This window comes from Chaetura pelagica, unplaced genomic scaffold, assembly GCF_000747805.2.
Source record: "Chaetura pelagica isolate M959 unplaced genomic scaffold, ChaPel_1.0 scaffold596, whole genome shotgun sequence".
Taxonomy (NCBI): Eukaryota; Metazoa; Chordata; class Aves; order Apodiformes; family Apodidae; genus Chaetura; species Chaetura pelagica.
This window is the reverse complement of record NW_009953725.1, coordinates 133,825-152,833: the sequence shown is the minus strand read 5'-3', so window position 1 is coordinate 152,833 and position 19,009 is coordinate 133,825. Positions and strand designations below refer to the sequence as shown.

The following is a 19,009-nucleotide window of genomic DNA, read 5'->3' as shown; positions in this document are numbered from 1 at the left end:
AACAAACCCAAAAATAATACATGTGGCAAGTCAAAAAGTGTCAAGGAGGTTTCTCCTCCCATGCTCATCGTTGCAGAGGAGACTAAAACAAGTCAGTATATGCTGTGATCTTTTCTACAGTATTCTAACATTAAGGAAAACTATAACACAGGTATCTTTTTCTTCCTATGAAACTGTACTTTAGTCAACATAAGCAGGAGTGAAGCATTTGACAAATTCTATACACATGCAATGTACAAACAAAAAATTCTTGTCACACATTTACTTTCACTTCCATGCCAATATTGCCTCTGCAGTTACCTCAAGAATCTAATGTTTCTGTTGTGATCATTTGTTTTGTACTGCAGGGCTCATTTTGATCGATCTTGTTTTTCTCTATCTAAACCTTTCAGAAAAAGTTAAAGAGTGAAGTCTGTAGATAACAAAACTAGGGAACCCACTGCATTAAGGCTTCAGGGCACTGGGATGTAAGAGGCACTTGGATCCCACGTAGTGGAATACAGTGCAAAGAGTCCTGAATCAGCTGAGACTCCAGCCAGCCATTCCATGCAGCACAGAATATTGGCATTACATTTATAAAAAGTACAGGTCTAAACAGCCTAAAGCCAGTTTCATTGTTTACATGCAGCAACCTTGGGTACCTCTGCATTGGAATCGTCACAGGTTTCCCCGTGCCAGAGTAAGCACAGGGAAAGGCAGATTTTATCAGATCTTTGCAGTGTTTCTGTCACCCTATTTCATGAAGTCTGCAGATATTATCTTATGGTTTTGCTAAGGTTGGAAAATCCAACACCAACACATGTCATTAAAACTTTCTCCCCGCCCATGTGCTCTTCCTCAGGGATCTTTGTTTCAATTTTAAACATGATCTGGAAGAAGCTTCTCAGGTGTCGGAGAAACTCAACTCTGAGGGAGAGAAAAAAACAGAGTTTGAGAAACAAAACAGAAAGCCCATTAGCATTATCTACTAATGCTGATTCCAGAGATGACAGCAGTGAATAGAACATTGAAATATTGCTTAGTACAGACAAACAAGCCTGCAGGCTTGTTCTCAGTTGTGTTGCAGAAGTGGCTGGTTGTCCCCTGTTGAAACCAATGCACTCCCTGTATGAGCAGAGAGAGGAAGAATGTCTGGTAGTACAGCAAGACAAAACAGTGAGAGAAGATGAAAGAAAGGAGAAAGAAGAGATATAGCCAGGCAAGGTCAATTACTCATGATTATCACTATCAGGACCATATGAACCCCACACCAGCCTGTGGTGGTACTCTCCATCTCCCGCAATGTTTAAAGCAGAAATAAAAGATAAAAGGAATAGCTACGAGCTTGGCCTTGGGCACATACTTTAAAAAGAGAGACATTAGATTCTAAAGCACATGTTTGATTTGTACTGCTAACTTGTGCACTTCTCAGTTAAATGTTTCATTAGAATCACATTCAGACTCAGAATTTTTCCTGTCTTCTCTCCTGATTTTCAGAAAAAAAACTTTCATCATTTTAGAATAAGAAGCATGACTGAATAGACACAGTTCTCCTTAACACACCCTGACTGGAAGGCAAGTGAATGGAAAAAGTACTGAAAAGTACAAAAAAACCCAAACAAAACAAAAAATAGAAGACAACATTCCTACTGGCTTCCCCAAAACAGGGAACAAGCCGTTACATGAAAAGGCTAGAAACATAAAATTGGTAAATGCTCCTGACAAAAATTCAGTCCCTTCCATTCCTGGCCACAAACAAGTCTGCAGTCTTGAACTAAGGTTTAATCTCCTGCAGCAACTGGTATGTGCCCTTCTTAGGTTAAATTTCACCTTTAAAGAAAGGGAATGTACACATCCAGTCCACACATTTGTTTGGCTGGCAATCTGGAAAAAAGCCTCTGCTGTGCATGCTGAGCGCATAATCACAAGCTAAACAGACATCCTTATGCCAAATCAAGTGAAAGTACGTACAAAACGGGAAGTAGGCGACCAAGAGGACAGGACTGACCCCACTGCAACATCTTGAGGCCTGTAAAACCAACTCCTATTCACAGAAGTTGTGAATAAGCAAAATGAAAGTTATGGGAGCAAGAATTGCCTTATCCACTTCAGTTGGGCACGCTGCTGCTCCTGCGTGTGCATGGGGAGGAGGGAAACAGCAGGAGCCCAAAAGAGAGGTTACTGTTACTTATAGTGCTGTGTGCTTAGCAAGATCTGAGAGTTATCTCTGGGGCAGTTAGCTGAATAGCTGTAGTATGCAGGCTCCCCCACGCTATATGCACCTTTCTGGTCTGGTAACTGGCCTCAGCAGAGACGTCAGCTCTCTCAGCTCTCAAATGAATTAACAGTTGAAAGAAAGAATTAAAAAGTGCCTTTTCTTCCATGCCTTCCCAACTTCAAAGTTTCTGTTTGTTGTAATAATATGCAGATGGGCATATGCTGGCACAAATTCTTCAGTAAAGCTGGCAGGCAACCAGCCTCCTCCTTAGCTTTGTCCCTTCCCAGAGGCCTGGCAGCGTGACAAGAAAGCAGCCAAGCCCAAAACAGCAGGAGTGGCAGAGGCAGTGTGGAGCTGGAGGCTCAAGGGAAAATCCTAAAAGTTGATCAGCAAACTCTGCAACATGTTAGTGGGACCAGTTCAGTCCATACTTCTCTTTGCACATATGTGGACTACCATGTTTCTCTACCTCTTCCCTCTTTCAGCAAGAGGGCTTTGCCACTGCCCCAAGGTACACAGGGAAGGCTAACAGGAGCAGGAGCAAAGGGGAGGCTGCCTGGGGCATTCAGGGAGAATCTGGGAGCAGCAAGAGGCCAGCTCTGTCTTGTAGAACTAGAAGCACAAGTTGTAAGAGCCCTGGAAACAGGAGAAAAAGACAGGGAAATGGCAGGGTATGTGACAGAAGTGCAGCAGAAACTGGGTTTGTATTGGCTTGAAGTTATATTGGCTTGATAGGAGTTAGCTGTAGAAACATTTGCACCCCAAATAATAGTGGAGGCAGCACCAAATATATATGCACAGCCTAGAAGACTGAGGGAGGGGGTGAGAGATATGGAGAAGTTTAATTTTCTTAGAAATTTAGACTCTGTTCAGGCAAGGGCAAGGCAGAGCTTAACACTTTTCCTTAGGCCCAACAACAGCTACATGAACCACATGGGAGCTTTTCCTCAGGGCCAACCCTTTTCAAATAAATTCTACTACCAAAAAAAAGAAAATATGTATTGTAAGAAGTCTGTTTATCTCAGTGCCGTCTCCTCCCAGCAGCCTGCTAAGCAACACCAAAAGGTACATGACTGCTTCACAGGTTTTAGCTCACTATCATCAGCAAACCCAACCACTCACTGGTCAGTGCGAGACAAGACCCACACACCAGCAACGCGGAAGGAGGGGATCCCGGTGAGCTGGCAACATGGCCAGCACCCAACATTTGACTCAGCTGGAACTAGATGATCTTTGGTCCCTTCCAACCCAAACCATTCTACGATTCTATGATTTTCAGCTCAGCTTGACCAAGAGGTGCTTAATCCTGTGAAATCTGGAGCATACGAGGAGAGGAGGCAGTCCAAATGGCTGCAGGCCAAGTGGTCTTTTTGGGAACTGCTGTCCCCAGTACCACTTAGGAACAGTCATAGTGTTTCCCACCCTGCCATGCCATTAGCAGGGACAAAGGACGCCTCCTGTGGAAATACACAGTTAAATGTGGGAGACATTTCCTCATTCTGATGAACAAATTCCAAAGCACCACCACAGTGCTGAACTGCCACATTCCCCCTATATTGTGCTGGACAGGGAAACCAGTCTGGCATAAGACAAGTTTATAAATAGCTTTAGATTCTGCAGGGTCAAAGTGTTAAATGCAGAGATGTCACAGCCCCAAGAAAGGAAAGGAGGGACAATGAACCGGAACCTGACAGTACTGCAATTTACTTCAAAAGCCATCAGATGAGTAGATGAGTTGCTCTGGAGCAAAACTTCCCAGCCTCTTAAAAGCTGCCTCAGTGAGGGCACAGTGATACTGCAGACAGAGCTGAGTGATCTCCAAATAAATCCTTGTGGGATGGGTATGTCACAGATTCTCAAAGAATCACAGATTTTTATGATCTCCTGTGACACAAGCTGCTTCAGGATGCCCGATCCTGGCCTTCATCCCTGCTGTGCATTCCTAGCTTGGAAGACATGACTACCCAACCATCTGAAATCAGTCTGCTAATGAAATAAACTAGTGTGTTTGTATGATTTTCATAGCATCAAAAAACCAAGACAAAAAAAGACTGGACAATGACAAGTGAATGGTTTGTTCCACATGCTAAACTGTGCACTTCAAACACTGACACCTATTCCTTACAAGCCTTTCACATGAATACTTACTTTACAGGGAATTACTTTATCCCTGTTCAATAGGCTTCCCTGTCTTCCCCTCAAAATCTGATGAAATGTTGTTTCCAAGATAACAGGGGTTAAGAATAGCAGTTAGGCAATTTCTAGCTCTCATGTGATGGCACCACCATTCTTCAGTTATCACAGTACTGTACCTTTCACGTATACAGCACCGGTACCATGATAACCGAAAAAGGACAGTTCATGGTCTTATTATTTGATGCCATTGTCAGATAAACAACCCTCCCTCCATTTGACTAAAGAAAAATTACTCAGTCCCTAGGATGAACCATGATCTAGTCAATCACTTGTCAGTCTCACAGAGTAAATGTGATTTTTTTATACTGAATGCCCTTCCTCTAACTTGTGTGTTGTGACTACAAATGTAAGAAACCTTAGTTTTTTCCCATCCTCTGAACGACAACCAGCCTCAGAGACACATCTTTAATAAAATTTGAGACTGAAAGACTAGACAGAAGTCTGCTGCCCAATAAGGCTAAAGCTTTGGGGTTCCACATAGCTTAATGAATTCACCTCTTAAGCTGTTTCCTATGGACAATCACAGCTTTAGCATTTCTCTAGCCATTTGAAAAGTGCCATTTAATGACTCTGCTACAGAGAGATGACTAGAAAAACACAGCAGTGTATGCCAGGCAACAAGAAGCAAACGGATGCACACATACTATCCAAGACCACAAACCAACTACAAGCTAAGAACCATCAATAAACTGTGCAATTCTAATTGCCTTAGAACCAGCAATAACATAGAACAGTAAAGGAATAATCTTCTAATGTGTAGAAATAAACACTAGGGAACTTACACCACCTGTTTCATTTGAAGACAGGTACAAGTTGTACTCATAGCCACAGGCAAGGTCTTCCATATACAAAAAATAGCATGCAATAAAAGTAGTGAATTAAACAAGACTGGGTAACTAAACTGAACAAAACAACTTACGTGTATGGAGACAGAGGTCCTAACAGGACTTTGGAAACATCTCGTTGTCCAAGGGTCATGAGGAGCACAGCAAGGCTCTGATTTGTTGAATCTACACAGCCTCCCTGCAAACCAAAATGTTTTAATAATTAATCTCTGTACAAACCAGAAATTCAGAAGGGAGGAGAGTAACAAAGGAGAAAGATACATTTAAAAGGCTGAATTACCGTTCCCAGTTTTCAAGGCCCCAAAAGATAAAAAACGTAGAATTTGTAACAATGACAAATTAATTTCACGTAGCAGTCTAGGAAAGTAAAAGAACGAAAACAAAACCCAGCAGCAAGGTCACATTAAAGATCCCTCGTGTCTCTGCCAACCTGTTCTAACATCACAGAATGTAAACACTTGAGAATTTATTTGCAGTAAATGGAAAACATGTATTAATTATAGTTCATGTGCATTTGACATTACCATGAATTGCACCACTTTATGGTAACTATAAAAAGTTACATTCACACAAATAGCTCAGGGTTAGCAGGAGCAAAACAGAAGGTTCGAAGTTGTTTCATGCACACCCACCTAAACCCTTGCTACTAACTTTTGTGGTTTTACATTTGTAAAACATTTTCCCCCTATATTTAAAATGAGAGGTTTTGTTTCACTGCTAAGTGAAAGAGCCATGCATGCAATTACACAGAACTACACATACTCTTGTATGTATTTGTAATGAGTCATATATGCATGATAAATTGTTTTGTATGTGGAAGGCATTAACTAGCACACATATGTAAGTCAGAATTGGAAGGCTTTGTTTACAAAGCTTGAACATAAATTAAAAGGGATACCTTCGGCGAAGACTGCTATAGAGAGAATTTACCAACTCTGACTGTGCAGACACATTGAAAATAAAAAAATTAATCTGGCTTAACATAATTTTGGACTGTCCTCGTATTCATCCTGATCCACAGCCACATGAAATCTGTGAATGGTTTCCTGCTGGGTCAGGCCTAATGCTAAACTCTCTGAATAGGCTTTCTGGAGAGAGCCATACTAAAAATTCATCCTTTTAAAACCAAATTATCCAATAATTAGGTGCCCACAGTTACCTTTGTGGGCAAGAAGTAACCATAATTTTAAGAGATACCATCACCACCCAAAAAGGCAAGGGAGGAGCAAAATAAGTTTTGGACTACATAGATTGAGGAAGCACACAATGGGACACCTCAGCACATTTACTCAATGAGAGGACAGAAAGGAGGACCTTTCCAAGGGCAGTTATTGAAGGTTTGATTTTCAAGATGGCCTTGCTTCAATGTGACAAGTCTGACCTCTGTTCTTTTGAAACTAAGATACATCACAATGAAAGAAACGTGTTTTTTTATGTTCACTACCATTACCTGACTCCTAGTAACATGCTCTTACAGCAGTCCTTGCCTTTTTAGCTCTGTGAACCTGCCACATCAAAGTGAATTTCATGCATTCAACTTTATGTTCTCTATGGGATCGTAAATACTGTGCTTTGTCTTGGGCAAACTGGGTGCTTGGAGAATTTGCTAGTGCAATATACAGCAAGAGCTCTGGCCAGCTGTATGTGCAAGTCTGAAACAGGTACAAGAAACAGATTAGAGTTTGGTAAGGTGTACTTCTGACACAGGACTTCCTCTGTTTGTCATTCAGTACATTATTCAAAATGCTCTTTATGACTTGGATGAAAACTTTACCTTTTCTGAGTAAATTTTTTGTTTGTTTTTTAAAGATGAAAACATTACAAAACATTTTTATGACAAAATTTATACAAAAACTTCACTCAGCATGAAAACAACCCCATCCTAAACATTACAGCAAAGCATGTTGCATTCCAGCTGCTTACATAAGCTCTCTCCCTACAGTCTGTTGTCCCCACTATCATTGTGCACTAGCGCAGAGTGGTCACAGAGTCACAGAGCGGTCAGGATAGGAAAGAACCTCTGAAGAGCATCCAGTCCAACCATCCTGCTTCAGCAGAATCACCTACAGTAAGTAGATCACACAGGAAGATGTCCAGATGGGTTTTAAGTGTCTCCAGAGAAGGAGACTCCACAACCTCTCTGGGCAGCCTGTTCCAGTGCTCTGTTAGTCTTACAGTAAAGAAGTCTGCCTTATGTTTAACTTGAACCTCCTATGCTCCAGCTTGTGCCACTGTCCCTTGTCCTGTCACTGGACATCACAGAATAGAAAATGACCCCATCCTCCTGACACCCACCCTTCAGATATTTTTAAGTGTTTATGAGATTCCCACTCTGTCTCCTCTTCTCCAGACTAAACAGCCCCAGCCCTCTCAGCCTTTGCTCATAGGCCAGATGCTCCATTCCACTAATCATCTTTGTGGCCCTGTGCTGGACTCTTTCCAGTAGTTCCTTATCCTGTATGAACTGGGGAGCCCAGAATTGGACACAATATTCCAGATGTGGCCTCACCTGGACAGAACAGAAGGGGAGAAGAACCTCCCTTGACATACTATGCACTGCTATGACCTTTCCTACATAAGCAGTTGCCAGACAGGGAAATGAAATTATTTACTTTTAATCTAACCATGACAGAAGACTCTCAATCTACCTGTTGCTTACTCAAAGAGTCCAAACTGAAAAACAGCCCTCTCACAAGAAATGGAATAGCAAAGTCAGAGCAAAATTTCTGACATTTGTTGCCTAAGAGCTGGCACTCCTTACCAATCTAGGATGCAGCAGTCCTTGCCTTTTTAGCTCTGTGAACCTGCCACATCAAAGTGAATTTCATGCATTCAACTTTATGTTCTCTATGGGATCGTAAATACTGTGCTTTGTCTTGGGCAAACTGGGTGCTTGGAGAATTTGCTAGTGCAATATACAGCAAGAGCTCTGGCCAGCTGTATGTGCAAGTCTGAAACAGGTACAAGAAACAGATTAGAGTTTGGTAAGGTGTACTTCTGACACAGGACTTCCTCTGTTTGTCATTCAGTACATTATTCAAAATGCTCTTTATGACTTGGATGAAAACTTTACCTTTTCTGAGTAAATTTTTTGTTTGTTTTTTAAAGATGAAAACATTACAAAACATTTTTATGACAAAATTTATACAAAAACTTCACTCAGCATGAAAACAACCCCATCCTAAACATTACAGCAAAGCATGTTGCATTCCAGCTGCTTACATAAGCTCTCTCCCTACAGTCTGTTGTCCCCACTATCATTGTGCACTAGCGCAGAGTGGTCACAGAGTCACAGAGCGGTCAGGATAGGAAAGAACCTCTGAAGAGCATCCAGTCCAACCATCCTGCTTCAGCAGAATCACCTACAGTAAGTAGATCACACAGGAAGATGTCCAGATGGGTTTTAAGTGTCTCCAGAGAAGGAGACTCCACAACCTCTCTGGGCAGCCTGTTCCAGTGCTCTGTTAGTCTTACAGTAAAGAAGTCTGCCTTATGTTTAACTTGAACCTCCTATGCTCCAGCTTGTGCCACTGTCCCTTGTCCTGTCACTGGACATCACAGAATAGAAAATGACCCCATCCTCCTGACACCCACCCTTCAGATATTTTTAAGTGTTTATGAGATTCCCACTCTGTCTCCTCTTCTCCAGACTAAACAGCCCCAGCCCTCTCAGCCTTTGCTCATAGGCCAGATGCTCCATTCCACTAATCATCTTTGTGGCCCTGTGCTGGACTCTTTCCAGTAGTTCCTTATCCTGTATGAACTGGGGAGCCCAGAATTGGACACAATATTCCAGATGTGGCCTCACCTGGACAGAACAGAAGGGGAGAAGAACCTCCCTTGACATACTATGCACTGCTATGACCTTTCCTACATAAGCAGTTGCCAGACAGGGAAATGAAATTATTTACTTTTAATCTAACCATGACAGAAGACTCTCAATCTACCTGTTGCTTACTCAAAGAGTCCAAACTGAAAAACAGCCCTCTCACAAGAAATGGAATAGCAAAGTCAGAGCAAAAGTTCTGACATTTGTTGCCTAAGAGCTGGCACTCCTTACCAATCTAGGATGCAGCTGCTACTCTGTATTAGTTTAGTTTGTCAGTTTCTTCACTACTGTTTCCTTTGACAACAGAGTCAGATCCAGCTGGATGTGACAATTAGAGACAAAGATCACTTAAAATCCTGCCCATTTTGAAGTGTTATACAATCACCACAGCTGACATGCACATATTAATATTTCAACTCTGTGTACTGGACAACAGTGTTTCAAAGAGGATTATTCTTCTAAGCCTGATCCCAAATTTGACTTAGTCTTGGTTATATTTTGGAATACCCACACTTTCCTCCCTTACCTGTGTAGCACATAACTGTGTGCCTCAAAAAATTTGTTACATGAAGTGCAGAGCTTTTTGGTTTTGGTTATTTTTGAAGAATAGAGCGGAGCCCTGTCACACTGAAGTAAGGCCTTCAGTGGAATGCTTCATTTGTTTTATCTCTAGTTAAATAAAACAAATAGCCTCACACCTCTTTCACCCCAAAAGTCCCCCTAACAATTCAACCTTTCCTCATTAAAGAACTCAGCCTTAAATAGCTATTTCTCATTATCACAAAGAATATAAACAATGCCTTTTTCCCGTCCAGGCCTTTCCATGCTGCTAGTCCCCTGCTACATAAAGCTCCCATAACTAACGGCTTTCAAAACAAAGAGGAAAATCCTTGCTGGACTTTATCATTTAAGCTTATGCATGGGCACAAGGATTTGTGAAGATAATGCTAGTCAGCCACTCCATGTCCCTTCTTCCAGGGCCACTGTATTTTGCACTAGGCCACTTATCATTACTCAATTAGCTCTAACATCTTTCCATCAGCTAATGTACTTGAAAAAGCTCCACTGATTCCAACAATCATATGGCCTCTTTCATTTCTTAGTAAAATAGGCTTAGTAAAAGGGACCACTTCACACTGAACATAGGAAGACTCAAATCCTTAAAATTGCCTCAGTGGTAAAGTTCACATAATAGCAAGTATTAAACAAGCACTTTAAGAAATGTCCCAGGGTCCCCTTTAAACACTAATGGACTCCTGCAGATTTATGGGTGACCCCCCCACAGCTAAAACCCTTTTACAGAGAATTATCTCCAGTGCTCCTAGGATGCCCTTTTCTGGTCAACCTTCCCTGGCTTCTGCAGCAGAGCACCTACAGGCAAAGAAATAGATGGACAGACAATCTCATAAAGAGGGCATCTAAACACAGGGAGAAGTCCTTCCTTGAGCCCTGTATTCAGTGAGGAGGTGTAAAGAAGAGTGGGACTTAGAGAGTGCCGGTTCAGAGAGACGTATCTGTACCCCATTGCATAGCTTTCCCAAATTTTTAATGTGTCACTTGGCAGCCTATCTAGGCAAAGAAACTCAAAACCCAAGCAAACATTGTGTGCTTTGCAACATGTTTCTATATCCTCTCTGGGATCAACACTAGACTAAACTGACCTAAGCTAAAAAAACCTCCCAAAAATAAACAAACGATTTTTTTTTTTAAAAAATCAACTATAAACCACTAACGAGGAATATGGAAAGATGGGCTGTGTGAGCATGTGTGTCATATATTAATTAAAGCGCGCGTTCTGGAAACTACAGAACAAAACCCACCATGTTGCCTGTGACCGAGGGAGCAAGGAATTAATGAACATTGAGTAAGGCTGGAGCAGTGCAGTGGATAAGCAGCACAACAGCCAAAAATGCTAACAAACAAGGACAGTGCTGAGCAGCACTATTCCCTCCCCAAATACTTTTTTTCTGAAAAAGTTTTCCAAAAGGTTTACACAAAGCAACAAATGTACCAAATTTTAGGTTTGTTTTGGTTTTTTGGAAGGGAGGGGGAAAGAAGCTTAAAGATTTTACATTTCACCCCTCAAATAAAAATAGCTATTTTTCACTACATAGTTGTAGAAACAGACAGGTGTTTCAGTCACTAATTGTGACTGCATTCTCCACGCATGCTGGACTTTCAAATGCAAGGGGTGTGGACTATTCCCAGGAATAATATTTGTTTGTGTATTTCTGTGAGACAAGAACCCTGGGCTAGAAAGCGCAAATCCTCTAGCACTATTGTGCATGTATCGAATAAAAAAAGACAAAATATAAACAGAAGACTGAAGCAAGTGGGGAAGCTGGCAATTCAGACATGACAAGTTTCCAGCAGGGAAATGAAAAGACAACATGGGCACAGAAGAACAATCTACTACAGGCATGGATGTGGATTTATGAGGTTAAGGGGTATTTTTATAATTTACTACATTACTTAATACAGAATCTCATTAATTTTTAATACTTTGTAAAGTCCAATGAGATTATTCCAGTTCAGAGCAATTACATTTTTTTAAAAGTGAGGATAATCTGTAGATGACTGCCTCCTAGAGGCCAAATATGTATCGTCAATAGAAACAACTGCTTAGTTTAACCTTTGTGCAGATACACAAGAGCAGGTAGGTTCTTTATTAAATCAGAAACTCACTATGATGCTAATTGCCAAATAATTTCTAAGACTTGAAAGCCGGTCATCCACTAAAAGTCTTAACACAAATAACAAAAATTAATTAAAAAAATTACGGTGCAGAAGATGGTGATGCATGTAAGATTCTTGTGCAAACACCATCCCAGCTACTTTTCAACAAACCATTCAGTCAATTCCTCATGCAAACAAAAGACCTCAGCACATTTGACTTCATCATCATCACCATAAATCATCCACCACTGAGGCTAGCTGCTTTTTTTTCCCCTTATTCCTTATATGATCTCCCACTCTTAATGCCCCATTCCAACCACCAGATTAAAAGCTTGGGCTCTATTACCTCTTTAACTTATTAAAAAAAGTAACTGGAGATAGATTGGAGATAAATTAATTCTGCTAAAGACAGAACACAACAAAAGAAAAATCTGCCACTCCACTGATTCATAGTATTGTCTCCTGGTCATGGGAAATAAAATGGGCCAGTAAGCCCTAAGACTGTATATGGAACCATTTAAAACCATTCCCTACCTGGATGAAGACAACACCGCCAGCATCAGATCATTTCTCTGTTTGCATCTGAGCCTGTCTGAGGGTGTTCCCAAACCACCCCTTCTGTTACCAATATGTCATTACCTTCCTTCCCTATATCTATGCACGTAAAACATACTGGCCACTTACCCTGTAGACCTCCTCAAGCAATAGCTTGGCACAATTTTGGCCAAGTTCCTCGGGCAGCACAGCTGCTCCCTGGCCCTGAGGATTTGAAGCTAGCTCAGCAGTAAGAATAGTGCCGTTGATGGTTTCTGCAGCAAGGCACAGGCCAAAACCTGGTGATCTGTAAGAAAGGAAAAAAGTGCATTCAACTTAAAGACAAAAATGAATCAAGAACTACTCCCAGCAAACCTCCTCGTCAAAAACAGTTCCTCTCATAGATTCAAACCCAAAACTTTCTTAGAGACTGAGTTCTTTTCCTTGAAGTTTCAATTTTCACCAAGATTAGATCATAGCCATTGCATCAAAGAGAATAAAAAAATGTCTGATCCACATTACTTGTAGTTCCAATCACCTTTTTTCACTTCCAGTTCAATACCACCTGAATCATTACAACCATTTAAGTATTCTGAACATGTAATTTGAAGAAGGAAACAAAACTCCCTTATCTTCCTCAGAGGTTGGGATTCTACAAAATGCTACTGTGAGATTTAGGAAACATTTTTGTTACAAGAAAATCACAAATGGCTGAGTACAGCTTACTGAGAAATCAGGAAGTTCTAAGGAAGGGAAAAAAAAGTCACAAGATCCTCTTACTTACAGGCACTGAAAGAGCACAAATAGCTAATCATTCAAAGTAAGGTTAACTTAACTTTCCAGAGTTGTGGACTCCTGCAGTCTCAATGACCCAAACTTTTTAATTAAAATAGTTCTACTGACCCAAAACCCTAAGGAATGTCAACAACATTAACAAAGCACAAAAATCAAGCCCCTAAAACCAATACACACAAACTCCCATGCTGCCAGAAAAACAACGGTTTGTCAAGAGGCATGTAAGCAGGGAGGGGATGAAAAGGTGCAAGTGGGTCCCACCCAGATTTAACTGCCTGCACTTGCTAAGCAACACAGAACGTATGCTAAAGATGTCTGTTTCTTCTTCTTTCCCTCCTCTGAAAGAGAGATAGAGATCTAGACAGCAAAAAAACCCAGTGTCAAGATGCTGGTTTTCGGACAAATATCCTTTAATAGCTATACTCACTGGCAGATTTTGTTAGTATTCAGTAGAATTAGGCAACCTACCTAAATAAAACTACCCAGTGCCTTCTGCATTGATAGTGCAGACAGTATTAAGAAACATTTGCATAAGACCAGAAGTTTCTGTTTAGAGAGACATTACAGGTGACAGACATTTGTAAACTAGCAAACCCAGTAAGGCAACATTTCAAAAAAACAGAAACAGTGAAAGAAAACGTGCACGCTTAGATTTGAGCATACAGACAAAAATCAAGTGAGTTACCCAGAACTTCTTCAACCTTGACAGAAAGTGACAAGAAAATAGACAACAAAGCTCACAGATACAGTAAAATTGTCTAAATAACATACATCACTTGTGTTCTGCTGGCAAACAAGGTCTGTTCATGTACAGCAAATTACTGCCTCAAATTTCCAGTCCTTGCTAGTTTAAGGACACTATTTCTGCTAATTATGTAATGGTAAAGCAGAGGACAACTCATACAGCTAAAATACTTTCTAAACCAGTTTGGTCCCATCCTTAATACTACGATTGATCACAAGGTGTACAGTCAAGTTTGAATGTTAGTTTTCACAACATACCATGGCACCTCTGATCATAATGTCACTTCAAAGCACAGGTTTAGAACTGGAGAGACTTCCAAGTTGCCTTTAGTGGCAGTAATGATGTACAATACTTCTTGTTTAAGAAAACACACACCTTCTATCCCTGCACAAGTAAGACAAATGTATCTAGTGAGAAGTATTTATTTCAAGTCATCAAAGTAGAAGATCATGGTCTAAAACTCACTAAAATACAGATCACAATATCCTAGCAGATGAACAAATGCAGAATTGCATTTCTGTTTCCTGTGAATATATGATACTCACTTTCCAGAGCTGACCCCCTTCATATGATCTGTGTAGATGTAAATGTCTGGGATGAATTTATTCAGGATGCTCCTTGCAGATTCCACCATTCTGTTTGCCATCTGTGGTGAGACTCTGACAGAATATCTACATTTCCAAGCTAAGGAACAGACTATGATCACAACAGAAATTTAAACCAGAGACTGACAAAAGTGGCCAGAAAGTCTCAATGCATTACTTCTGTAATTGTGATTTTGTCTTAAACAAACTATTTGTGAGCGCTGGTCCATTCTCCTGTACACATGTACATCAGTTCTTCCTATAGTCTTTTCACTCACATACCTTGAAGTGAAGTACACAAAACACATGCAGAACAGCTTACTATGACTTGGTAAACATCTATCTTAAAAATACCCTTCAATAATTTTAAATTGCTGTTGTCCTATGCCTTCTTATGATGGAGAAAGACCTGCACACTCAGTTCCTCACATATTATCAAAATATGTTGATGGATGAAGTTTCTCTGAATTTGCAGCAAGAAATCCTGTCTATTTCTATAAGGAATCAACTGGGTAGATTAAATTAAAGAGAAGTATTTTACTGTGAGAAAAAATAATTTTAAAAGGCTAAAAAAATCTTTGCTCTTTCCAACTATTATTTTGTAAGGCTGTCAATTTCACTGGTTCCTTAGGCACCCAGCACCTCAAGACAAACAGGACCAAGGAATTAATTACCACCTTCCTGCTCACCCCAACACACCTCCTCACTGTACACAAGAGTTGTATTGCCTTTATGCCCTTTCACTCATGTGCTGCTTCAGTGATATTCCCAACAGATCTTCAAATGTACACAGCATGCTGTGCTCCAAATCCCATTCTAACTATAATGCAGACTCATGCATCTGGACATACATGCACATAGCAATGGAAAGAAACTCACTCTCAAACCTCCCAGCTGGCAAAGGGAATTTCCTTTTCTACAAATTTTTATTGTGTGCTCTTGTGGATTACATAAACCAAAACCTTTAAGATCTTAAGGGCAAAACGAGTAAATAATAATAAAAACCTGATATTTCTGCACAGTTGGTGCACTCATTTTTTTGTATTACTATAAAAAGCTGCTGCAAGACAAGCTCCCCAGCTGTGAGGAAACTGAATTGCTTGACTGAGTCTTGAAGGGACAAAAATGCACATTTAAATGGCCTAGAACACTTCATGGCCAAACTAAAATAAGACTGCCTCTTACCATGCTTATTAAAGACAAACCTTTATCCCTGAGAAAAGGCCCAGGAAAACCTAAGGGAAAGTGGAAGTTTGATGACCTGCAGTTCACACAATGGGATTGTGTATCAATGTCAACTTAGATGACATAAAGCCATGATCATTGCTCCCTCCTTCACACAGAAACAGAGGATCAAGATACTTACTAAAGACACGGACAGGGGCATAAGTAAATTACTTTCTTCATGGAAAGGTCATGACCAAGATCATCAAAAAGACACTGAGCTGCCTCCTTTGTTATTCTACAGCACATGCCCCAATAAAACTGCTCTCACTTGGCAATGCTGCACTCATTCAAATGCCACAGTTGGAAACAGATGTCAAGGTGTGCTGCTCTCACACTCAACTGTGATTATATGTCATGAAGTAAAAGGAGGAACAGGCTGCAATTCTGCACCTCTGAAAGGAAACCTGCTCCATTCCTCCTTTCAAGTAATCAAAACTAGATCATGTTTGAGACTGTCATAATCACAAACTAAACTACAAGTTGTCCAATGCTCAAGAGAAAGCAGGAGCTCATGAAACACAACCTTTAGTATACTTTGCTTGTAAGGGATTTCTGCCTTCCTCCAATGGTGACAGCAGATTCCTGAGAGATGCCATAACAAAAAAAACACAAGAGAAAAAAACCCCACCAAAAACCCAAAAGATGTGCAGTTGTTCGCAAAAGTGAGTACCCTACAAAAATATTTTGGTTCTTTCTGCAGAAGTAAAGACCTCCTCTATTTACATCTCCAATGGTACTACTGAAAGTGAAGAGCTAACACACTTCTAACACAACAAAAAGCTCAGTTCACATGTGTGCAGTGAGGTGTAAACTCATCTCTTAACTTAAGCTCCCATCGAACATCCTGCTAGACTCATTAACAACCAAGATGCTGCCTACTCCCTGTGTAACGAAACTACAATTTTTGCTACTGGATCTACACACAAGGTAACATTCTTTTTAGTGCTGCTACATTATGCAGTGGAAGGTATTTTAACTTTTTCTTGCTATTTAGAATATTTTAAATAGTGCTGTTAAGTTTTAAATGTATTTTACCTATGTACTGATGCTTTCTGTGTGTGGTCTGAACACAGCAGTTTCAAGACACAGTAATGAAATCTAGTTGTGTGATCACTCCTTGCAATTTCACTTTGTGTTATCAGGATACACGCCCAGAACATGGGTGCACGTCTGCAGCTTCAAGGTGGGAGACATTTTTTTTAAAGACAAATTCATTTAAAGAAGAAAGGATACGCAGTTCCTCTGATGCGCTTGATTTTGCCAGGGTCTGTGAACTGAATAGGCTGCAAGACCTTTCTCACTGGGCAAGAAAACACGATCTCTCCACCCCCTTTGGGAGGCATTCCTCTCCGGTTGATCTAGAAACAATAACAGAGGAAAAAAGCAGGTTAGTTGAGAGTACAAAGAATGTACTTACACACTCAAAAATGATAGCTTTTATTTCACATATAATAAAATCTTATCAGGGGTATTACGTGAACACAGGCAAGAAAAAGACCTTCTAAAGGCAATAACGGATTTTGCAGCCAACCTGTAAGCAAAAAGGGATTGACTTTTTTCTTCTCTCTGAAGTAGAGTACGGCTTCTCAACGGAAAACAAAACCAAACCATCAAAACAAAACCCAAGGCTGAAAAAAAGCAAAAAGATTTCTTGGCTTGCAAAGAGCTCAGAGGCTAAGAAAAGTCACTGCTTTCTCCTTACCCTCTCAACCCATAGCCTTTGCACCTCTCTTTTACCACTTCTTCAGTCAGTGCAAGGCTGGTATGTCATTTAAAACACGCAAAGAGCAAGACGCAATTTTAGGGATGTGTGTAACTACAACTACGTTATCTGCTAGGCAGGAACCAGCAGCAAGCATTTGGCCCAGTTAAGCAGTGCAAAAGTACCATTTCAACATGTACTAGAAAAGAAAGGAACAAATTGTCTTACCTTGATTTCCAGACTTTCACCATCAATTCCAAACTTCTTCAGTAGGGGTAGAGCTGCTGCCTTAAGGACATCAACCTATAAACCACAGAATTACAAAAACAGACGCTTTTTTGAAAGTTACAGAATTCAGTAATTTAAAGTCAATGCATTACAACGTTACTATGAAAGGTAAGGCTTCTCCAAACTAAGGACTCTATGGGAAGACATGGGAATACAGCATAGAGCACTTCAGCTACTCCTAAGGCTACCACAGTATCTCGTTACTTTAAAAAATTGCCAAAATAAATTAGTGGGAGATGGAATTTCCTATTCAAGTATTCTTCCTCAGACTGATTTTTACTTCTATTATGGTTCAGCTAAAATAGTTCTCGTTTCTCTGAGCAAAGAAATAGCAAAAATTAAGTTATTCTGTTGTTTTTAAAAAAATCATACAGCTAAGTAAATTATGACTGCAAGAACCTTTATGTTTTGGAGCAGCCCCTTCACTTGGCAGGAGGAACCTCATCCCTTTGTCGAGAACTTCTTTTCACCTGTTTCTGAGAAACAGAAGCTTTTTGGTAACCTCTGTTGAAACACCCAGAAAAGTCTGAAGTGGGTGACTCATCTCTGCAGTCCTGAGCCAGATGCTTGCCAGATCCAGGTCTGAGCAGAAACTTCCTGGAGGTTGCTCCTCCTAACTGGTGACCTAAGACAGCAGCGACTGCTGTATTCTTCCCTCTGCTGAAACTTCACTAGCATTGCCAAAGGAGACAAAAATTTAGAAGCACAGCACCACAGGCAATTACCAAGAGAAGCAGCTTAGGAGACATAGGACAGGAACAGCAAAGAAGAACTAAATTCAGGTGAAGGAAACAGGTATGTGGTAGACAGCAATTGAGGAGGCAGTAAAAAAGCAGCCTCCTTCCCATGCCTTCAGCCAAAATCCAAAATTTTTGAGTTTAATTCTCTCTTCATTGCAGAGAATGCAAGCCACTGACTAAGCAGTAGCATATACCTCACCTACATAGCTGTGAACAACCTGTTAAGAGCTACCTGAGTAGCTGTAAGTGCATGCTGCAGTTTTCATTCTTAAAATCCTGCTGGCCAACATACTTCCTTTCACACAGACAGGCATTTGGTGGTGTTTTTAATGGATGTATCAATAATTGACTATCTTAATTTAAAAAAAAAACACTAAGTCAATGACTAATTGTTTATGTATTTTATATTTTTTACAGCCAGGCTACCTTAATTCAGACTGTCAGTAGTAGTCATTAATCACACAAATTTGACTTTTAGACTAAAAACCTTTACTTACATGCATGTGCACACATTGACACGAGTACCACTGGTTAAAGTTCTAACAAGCTGATCTGGTTCATCTTGAAGTTACACAGTATTTCTCCCTCCTTCTTAAGAAACAAAATATATAAGTACAAACAGAAAAACTTAACTGTGTAGGTTAGGAACTC

At 40.4% G+C, this 19,009-nt stretch overlaps 1 protein-coding gene across 1 annotated transcript in view; it reads right to left on the bottom strand.

Moving 5' to 3' along the window:
• Positions 1-755: 755 nt before the first annotated feature.
• The window catches only part of RCL1 (RNA terminal phosphate cyclase-like 1), a 25,092-nt gene continuing 6,838 nt past the window's right edge, over positions 756-19,009 (bottom strand). Inside the window, exons 4-9 of the mRNA XM_010000648.1 lie at positions 17,559-17,633; positions 16,862-16,986; positions 14,363-14,488; positions 12,428-12,584; positions 5,313-5,416; positions 756-906 (exon numbers count right to left, since the gene is read on the bottom strand). Of these exons, the coding sequence (XP_009998950.1) occupies positions 756-906; positions 5,313-5,416; positions 12,428-12,584; positions 14,363-14,488; positions 16,862-16,986; positions 17,559-17,633 (738 nt within the window). The remainder of the gene's footprint in view (positions 907-5,312; positions 5,417-12,427; positions 12,585-14,362; positions 14,489-16,861; positions 16,987-17,558; positions 17,634-19,009) is intronic.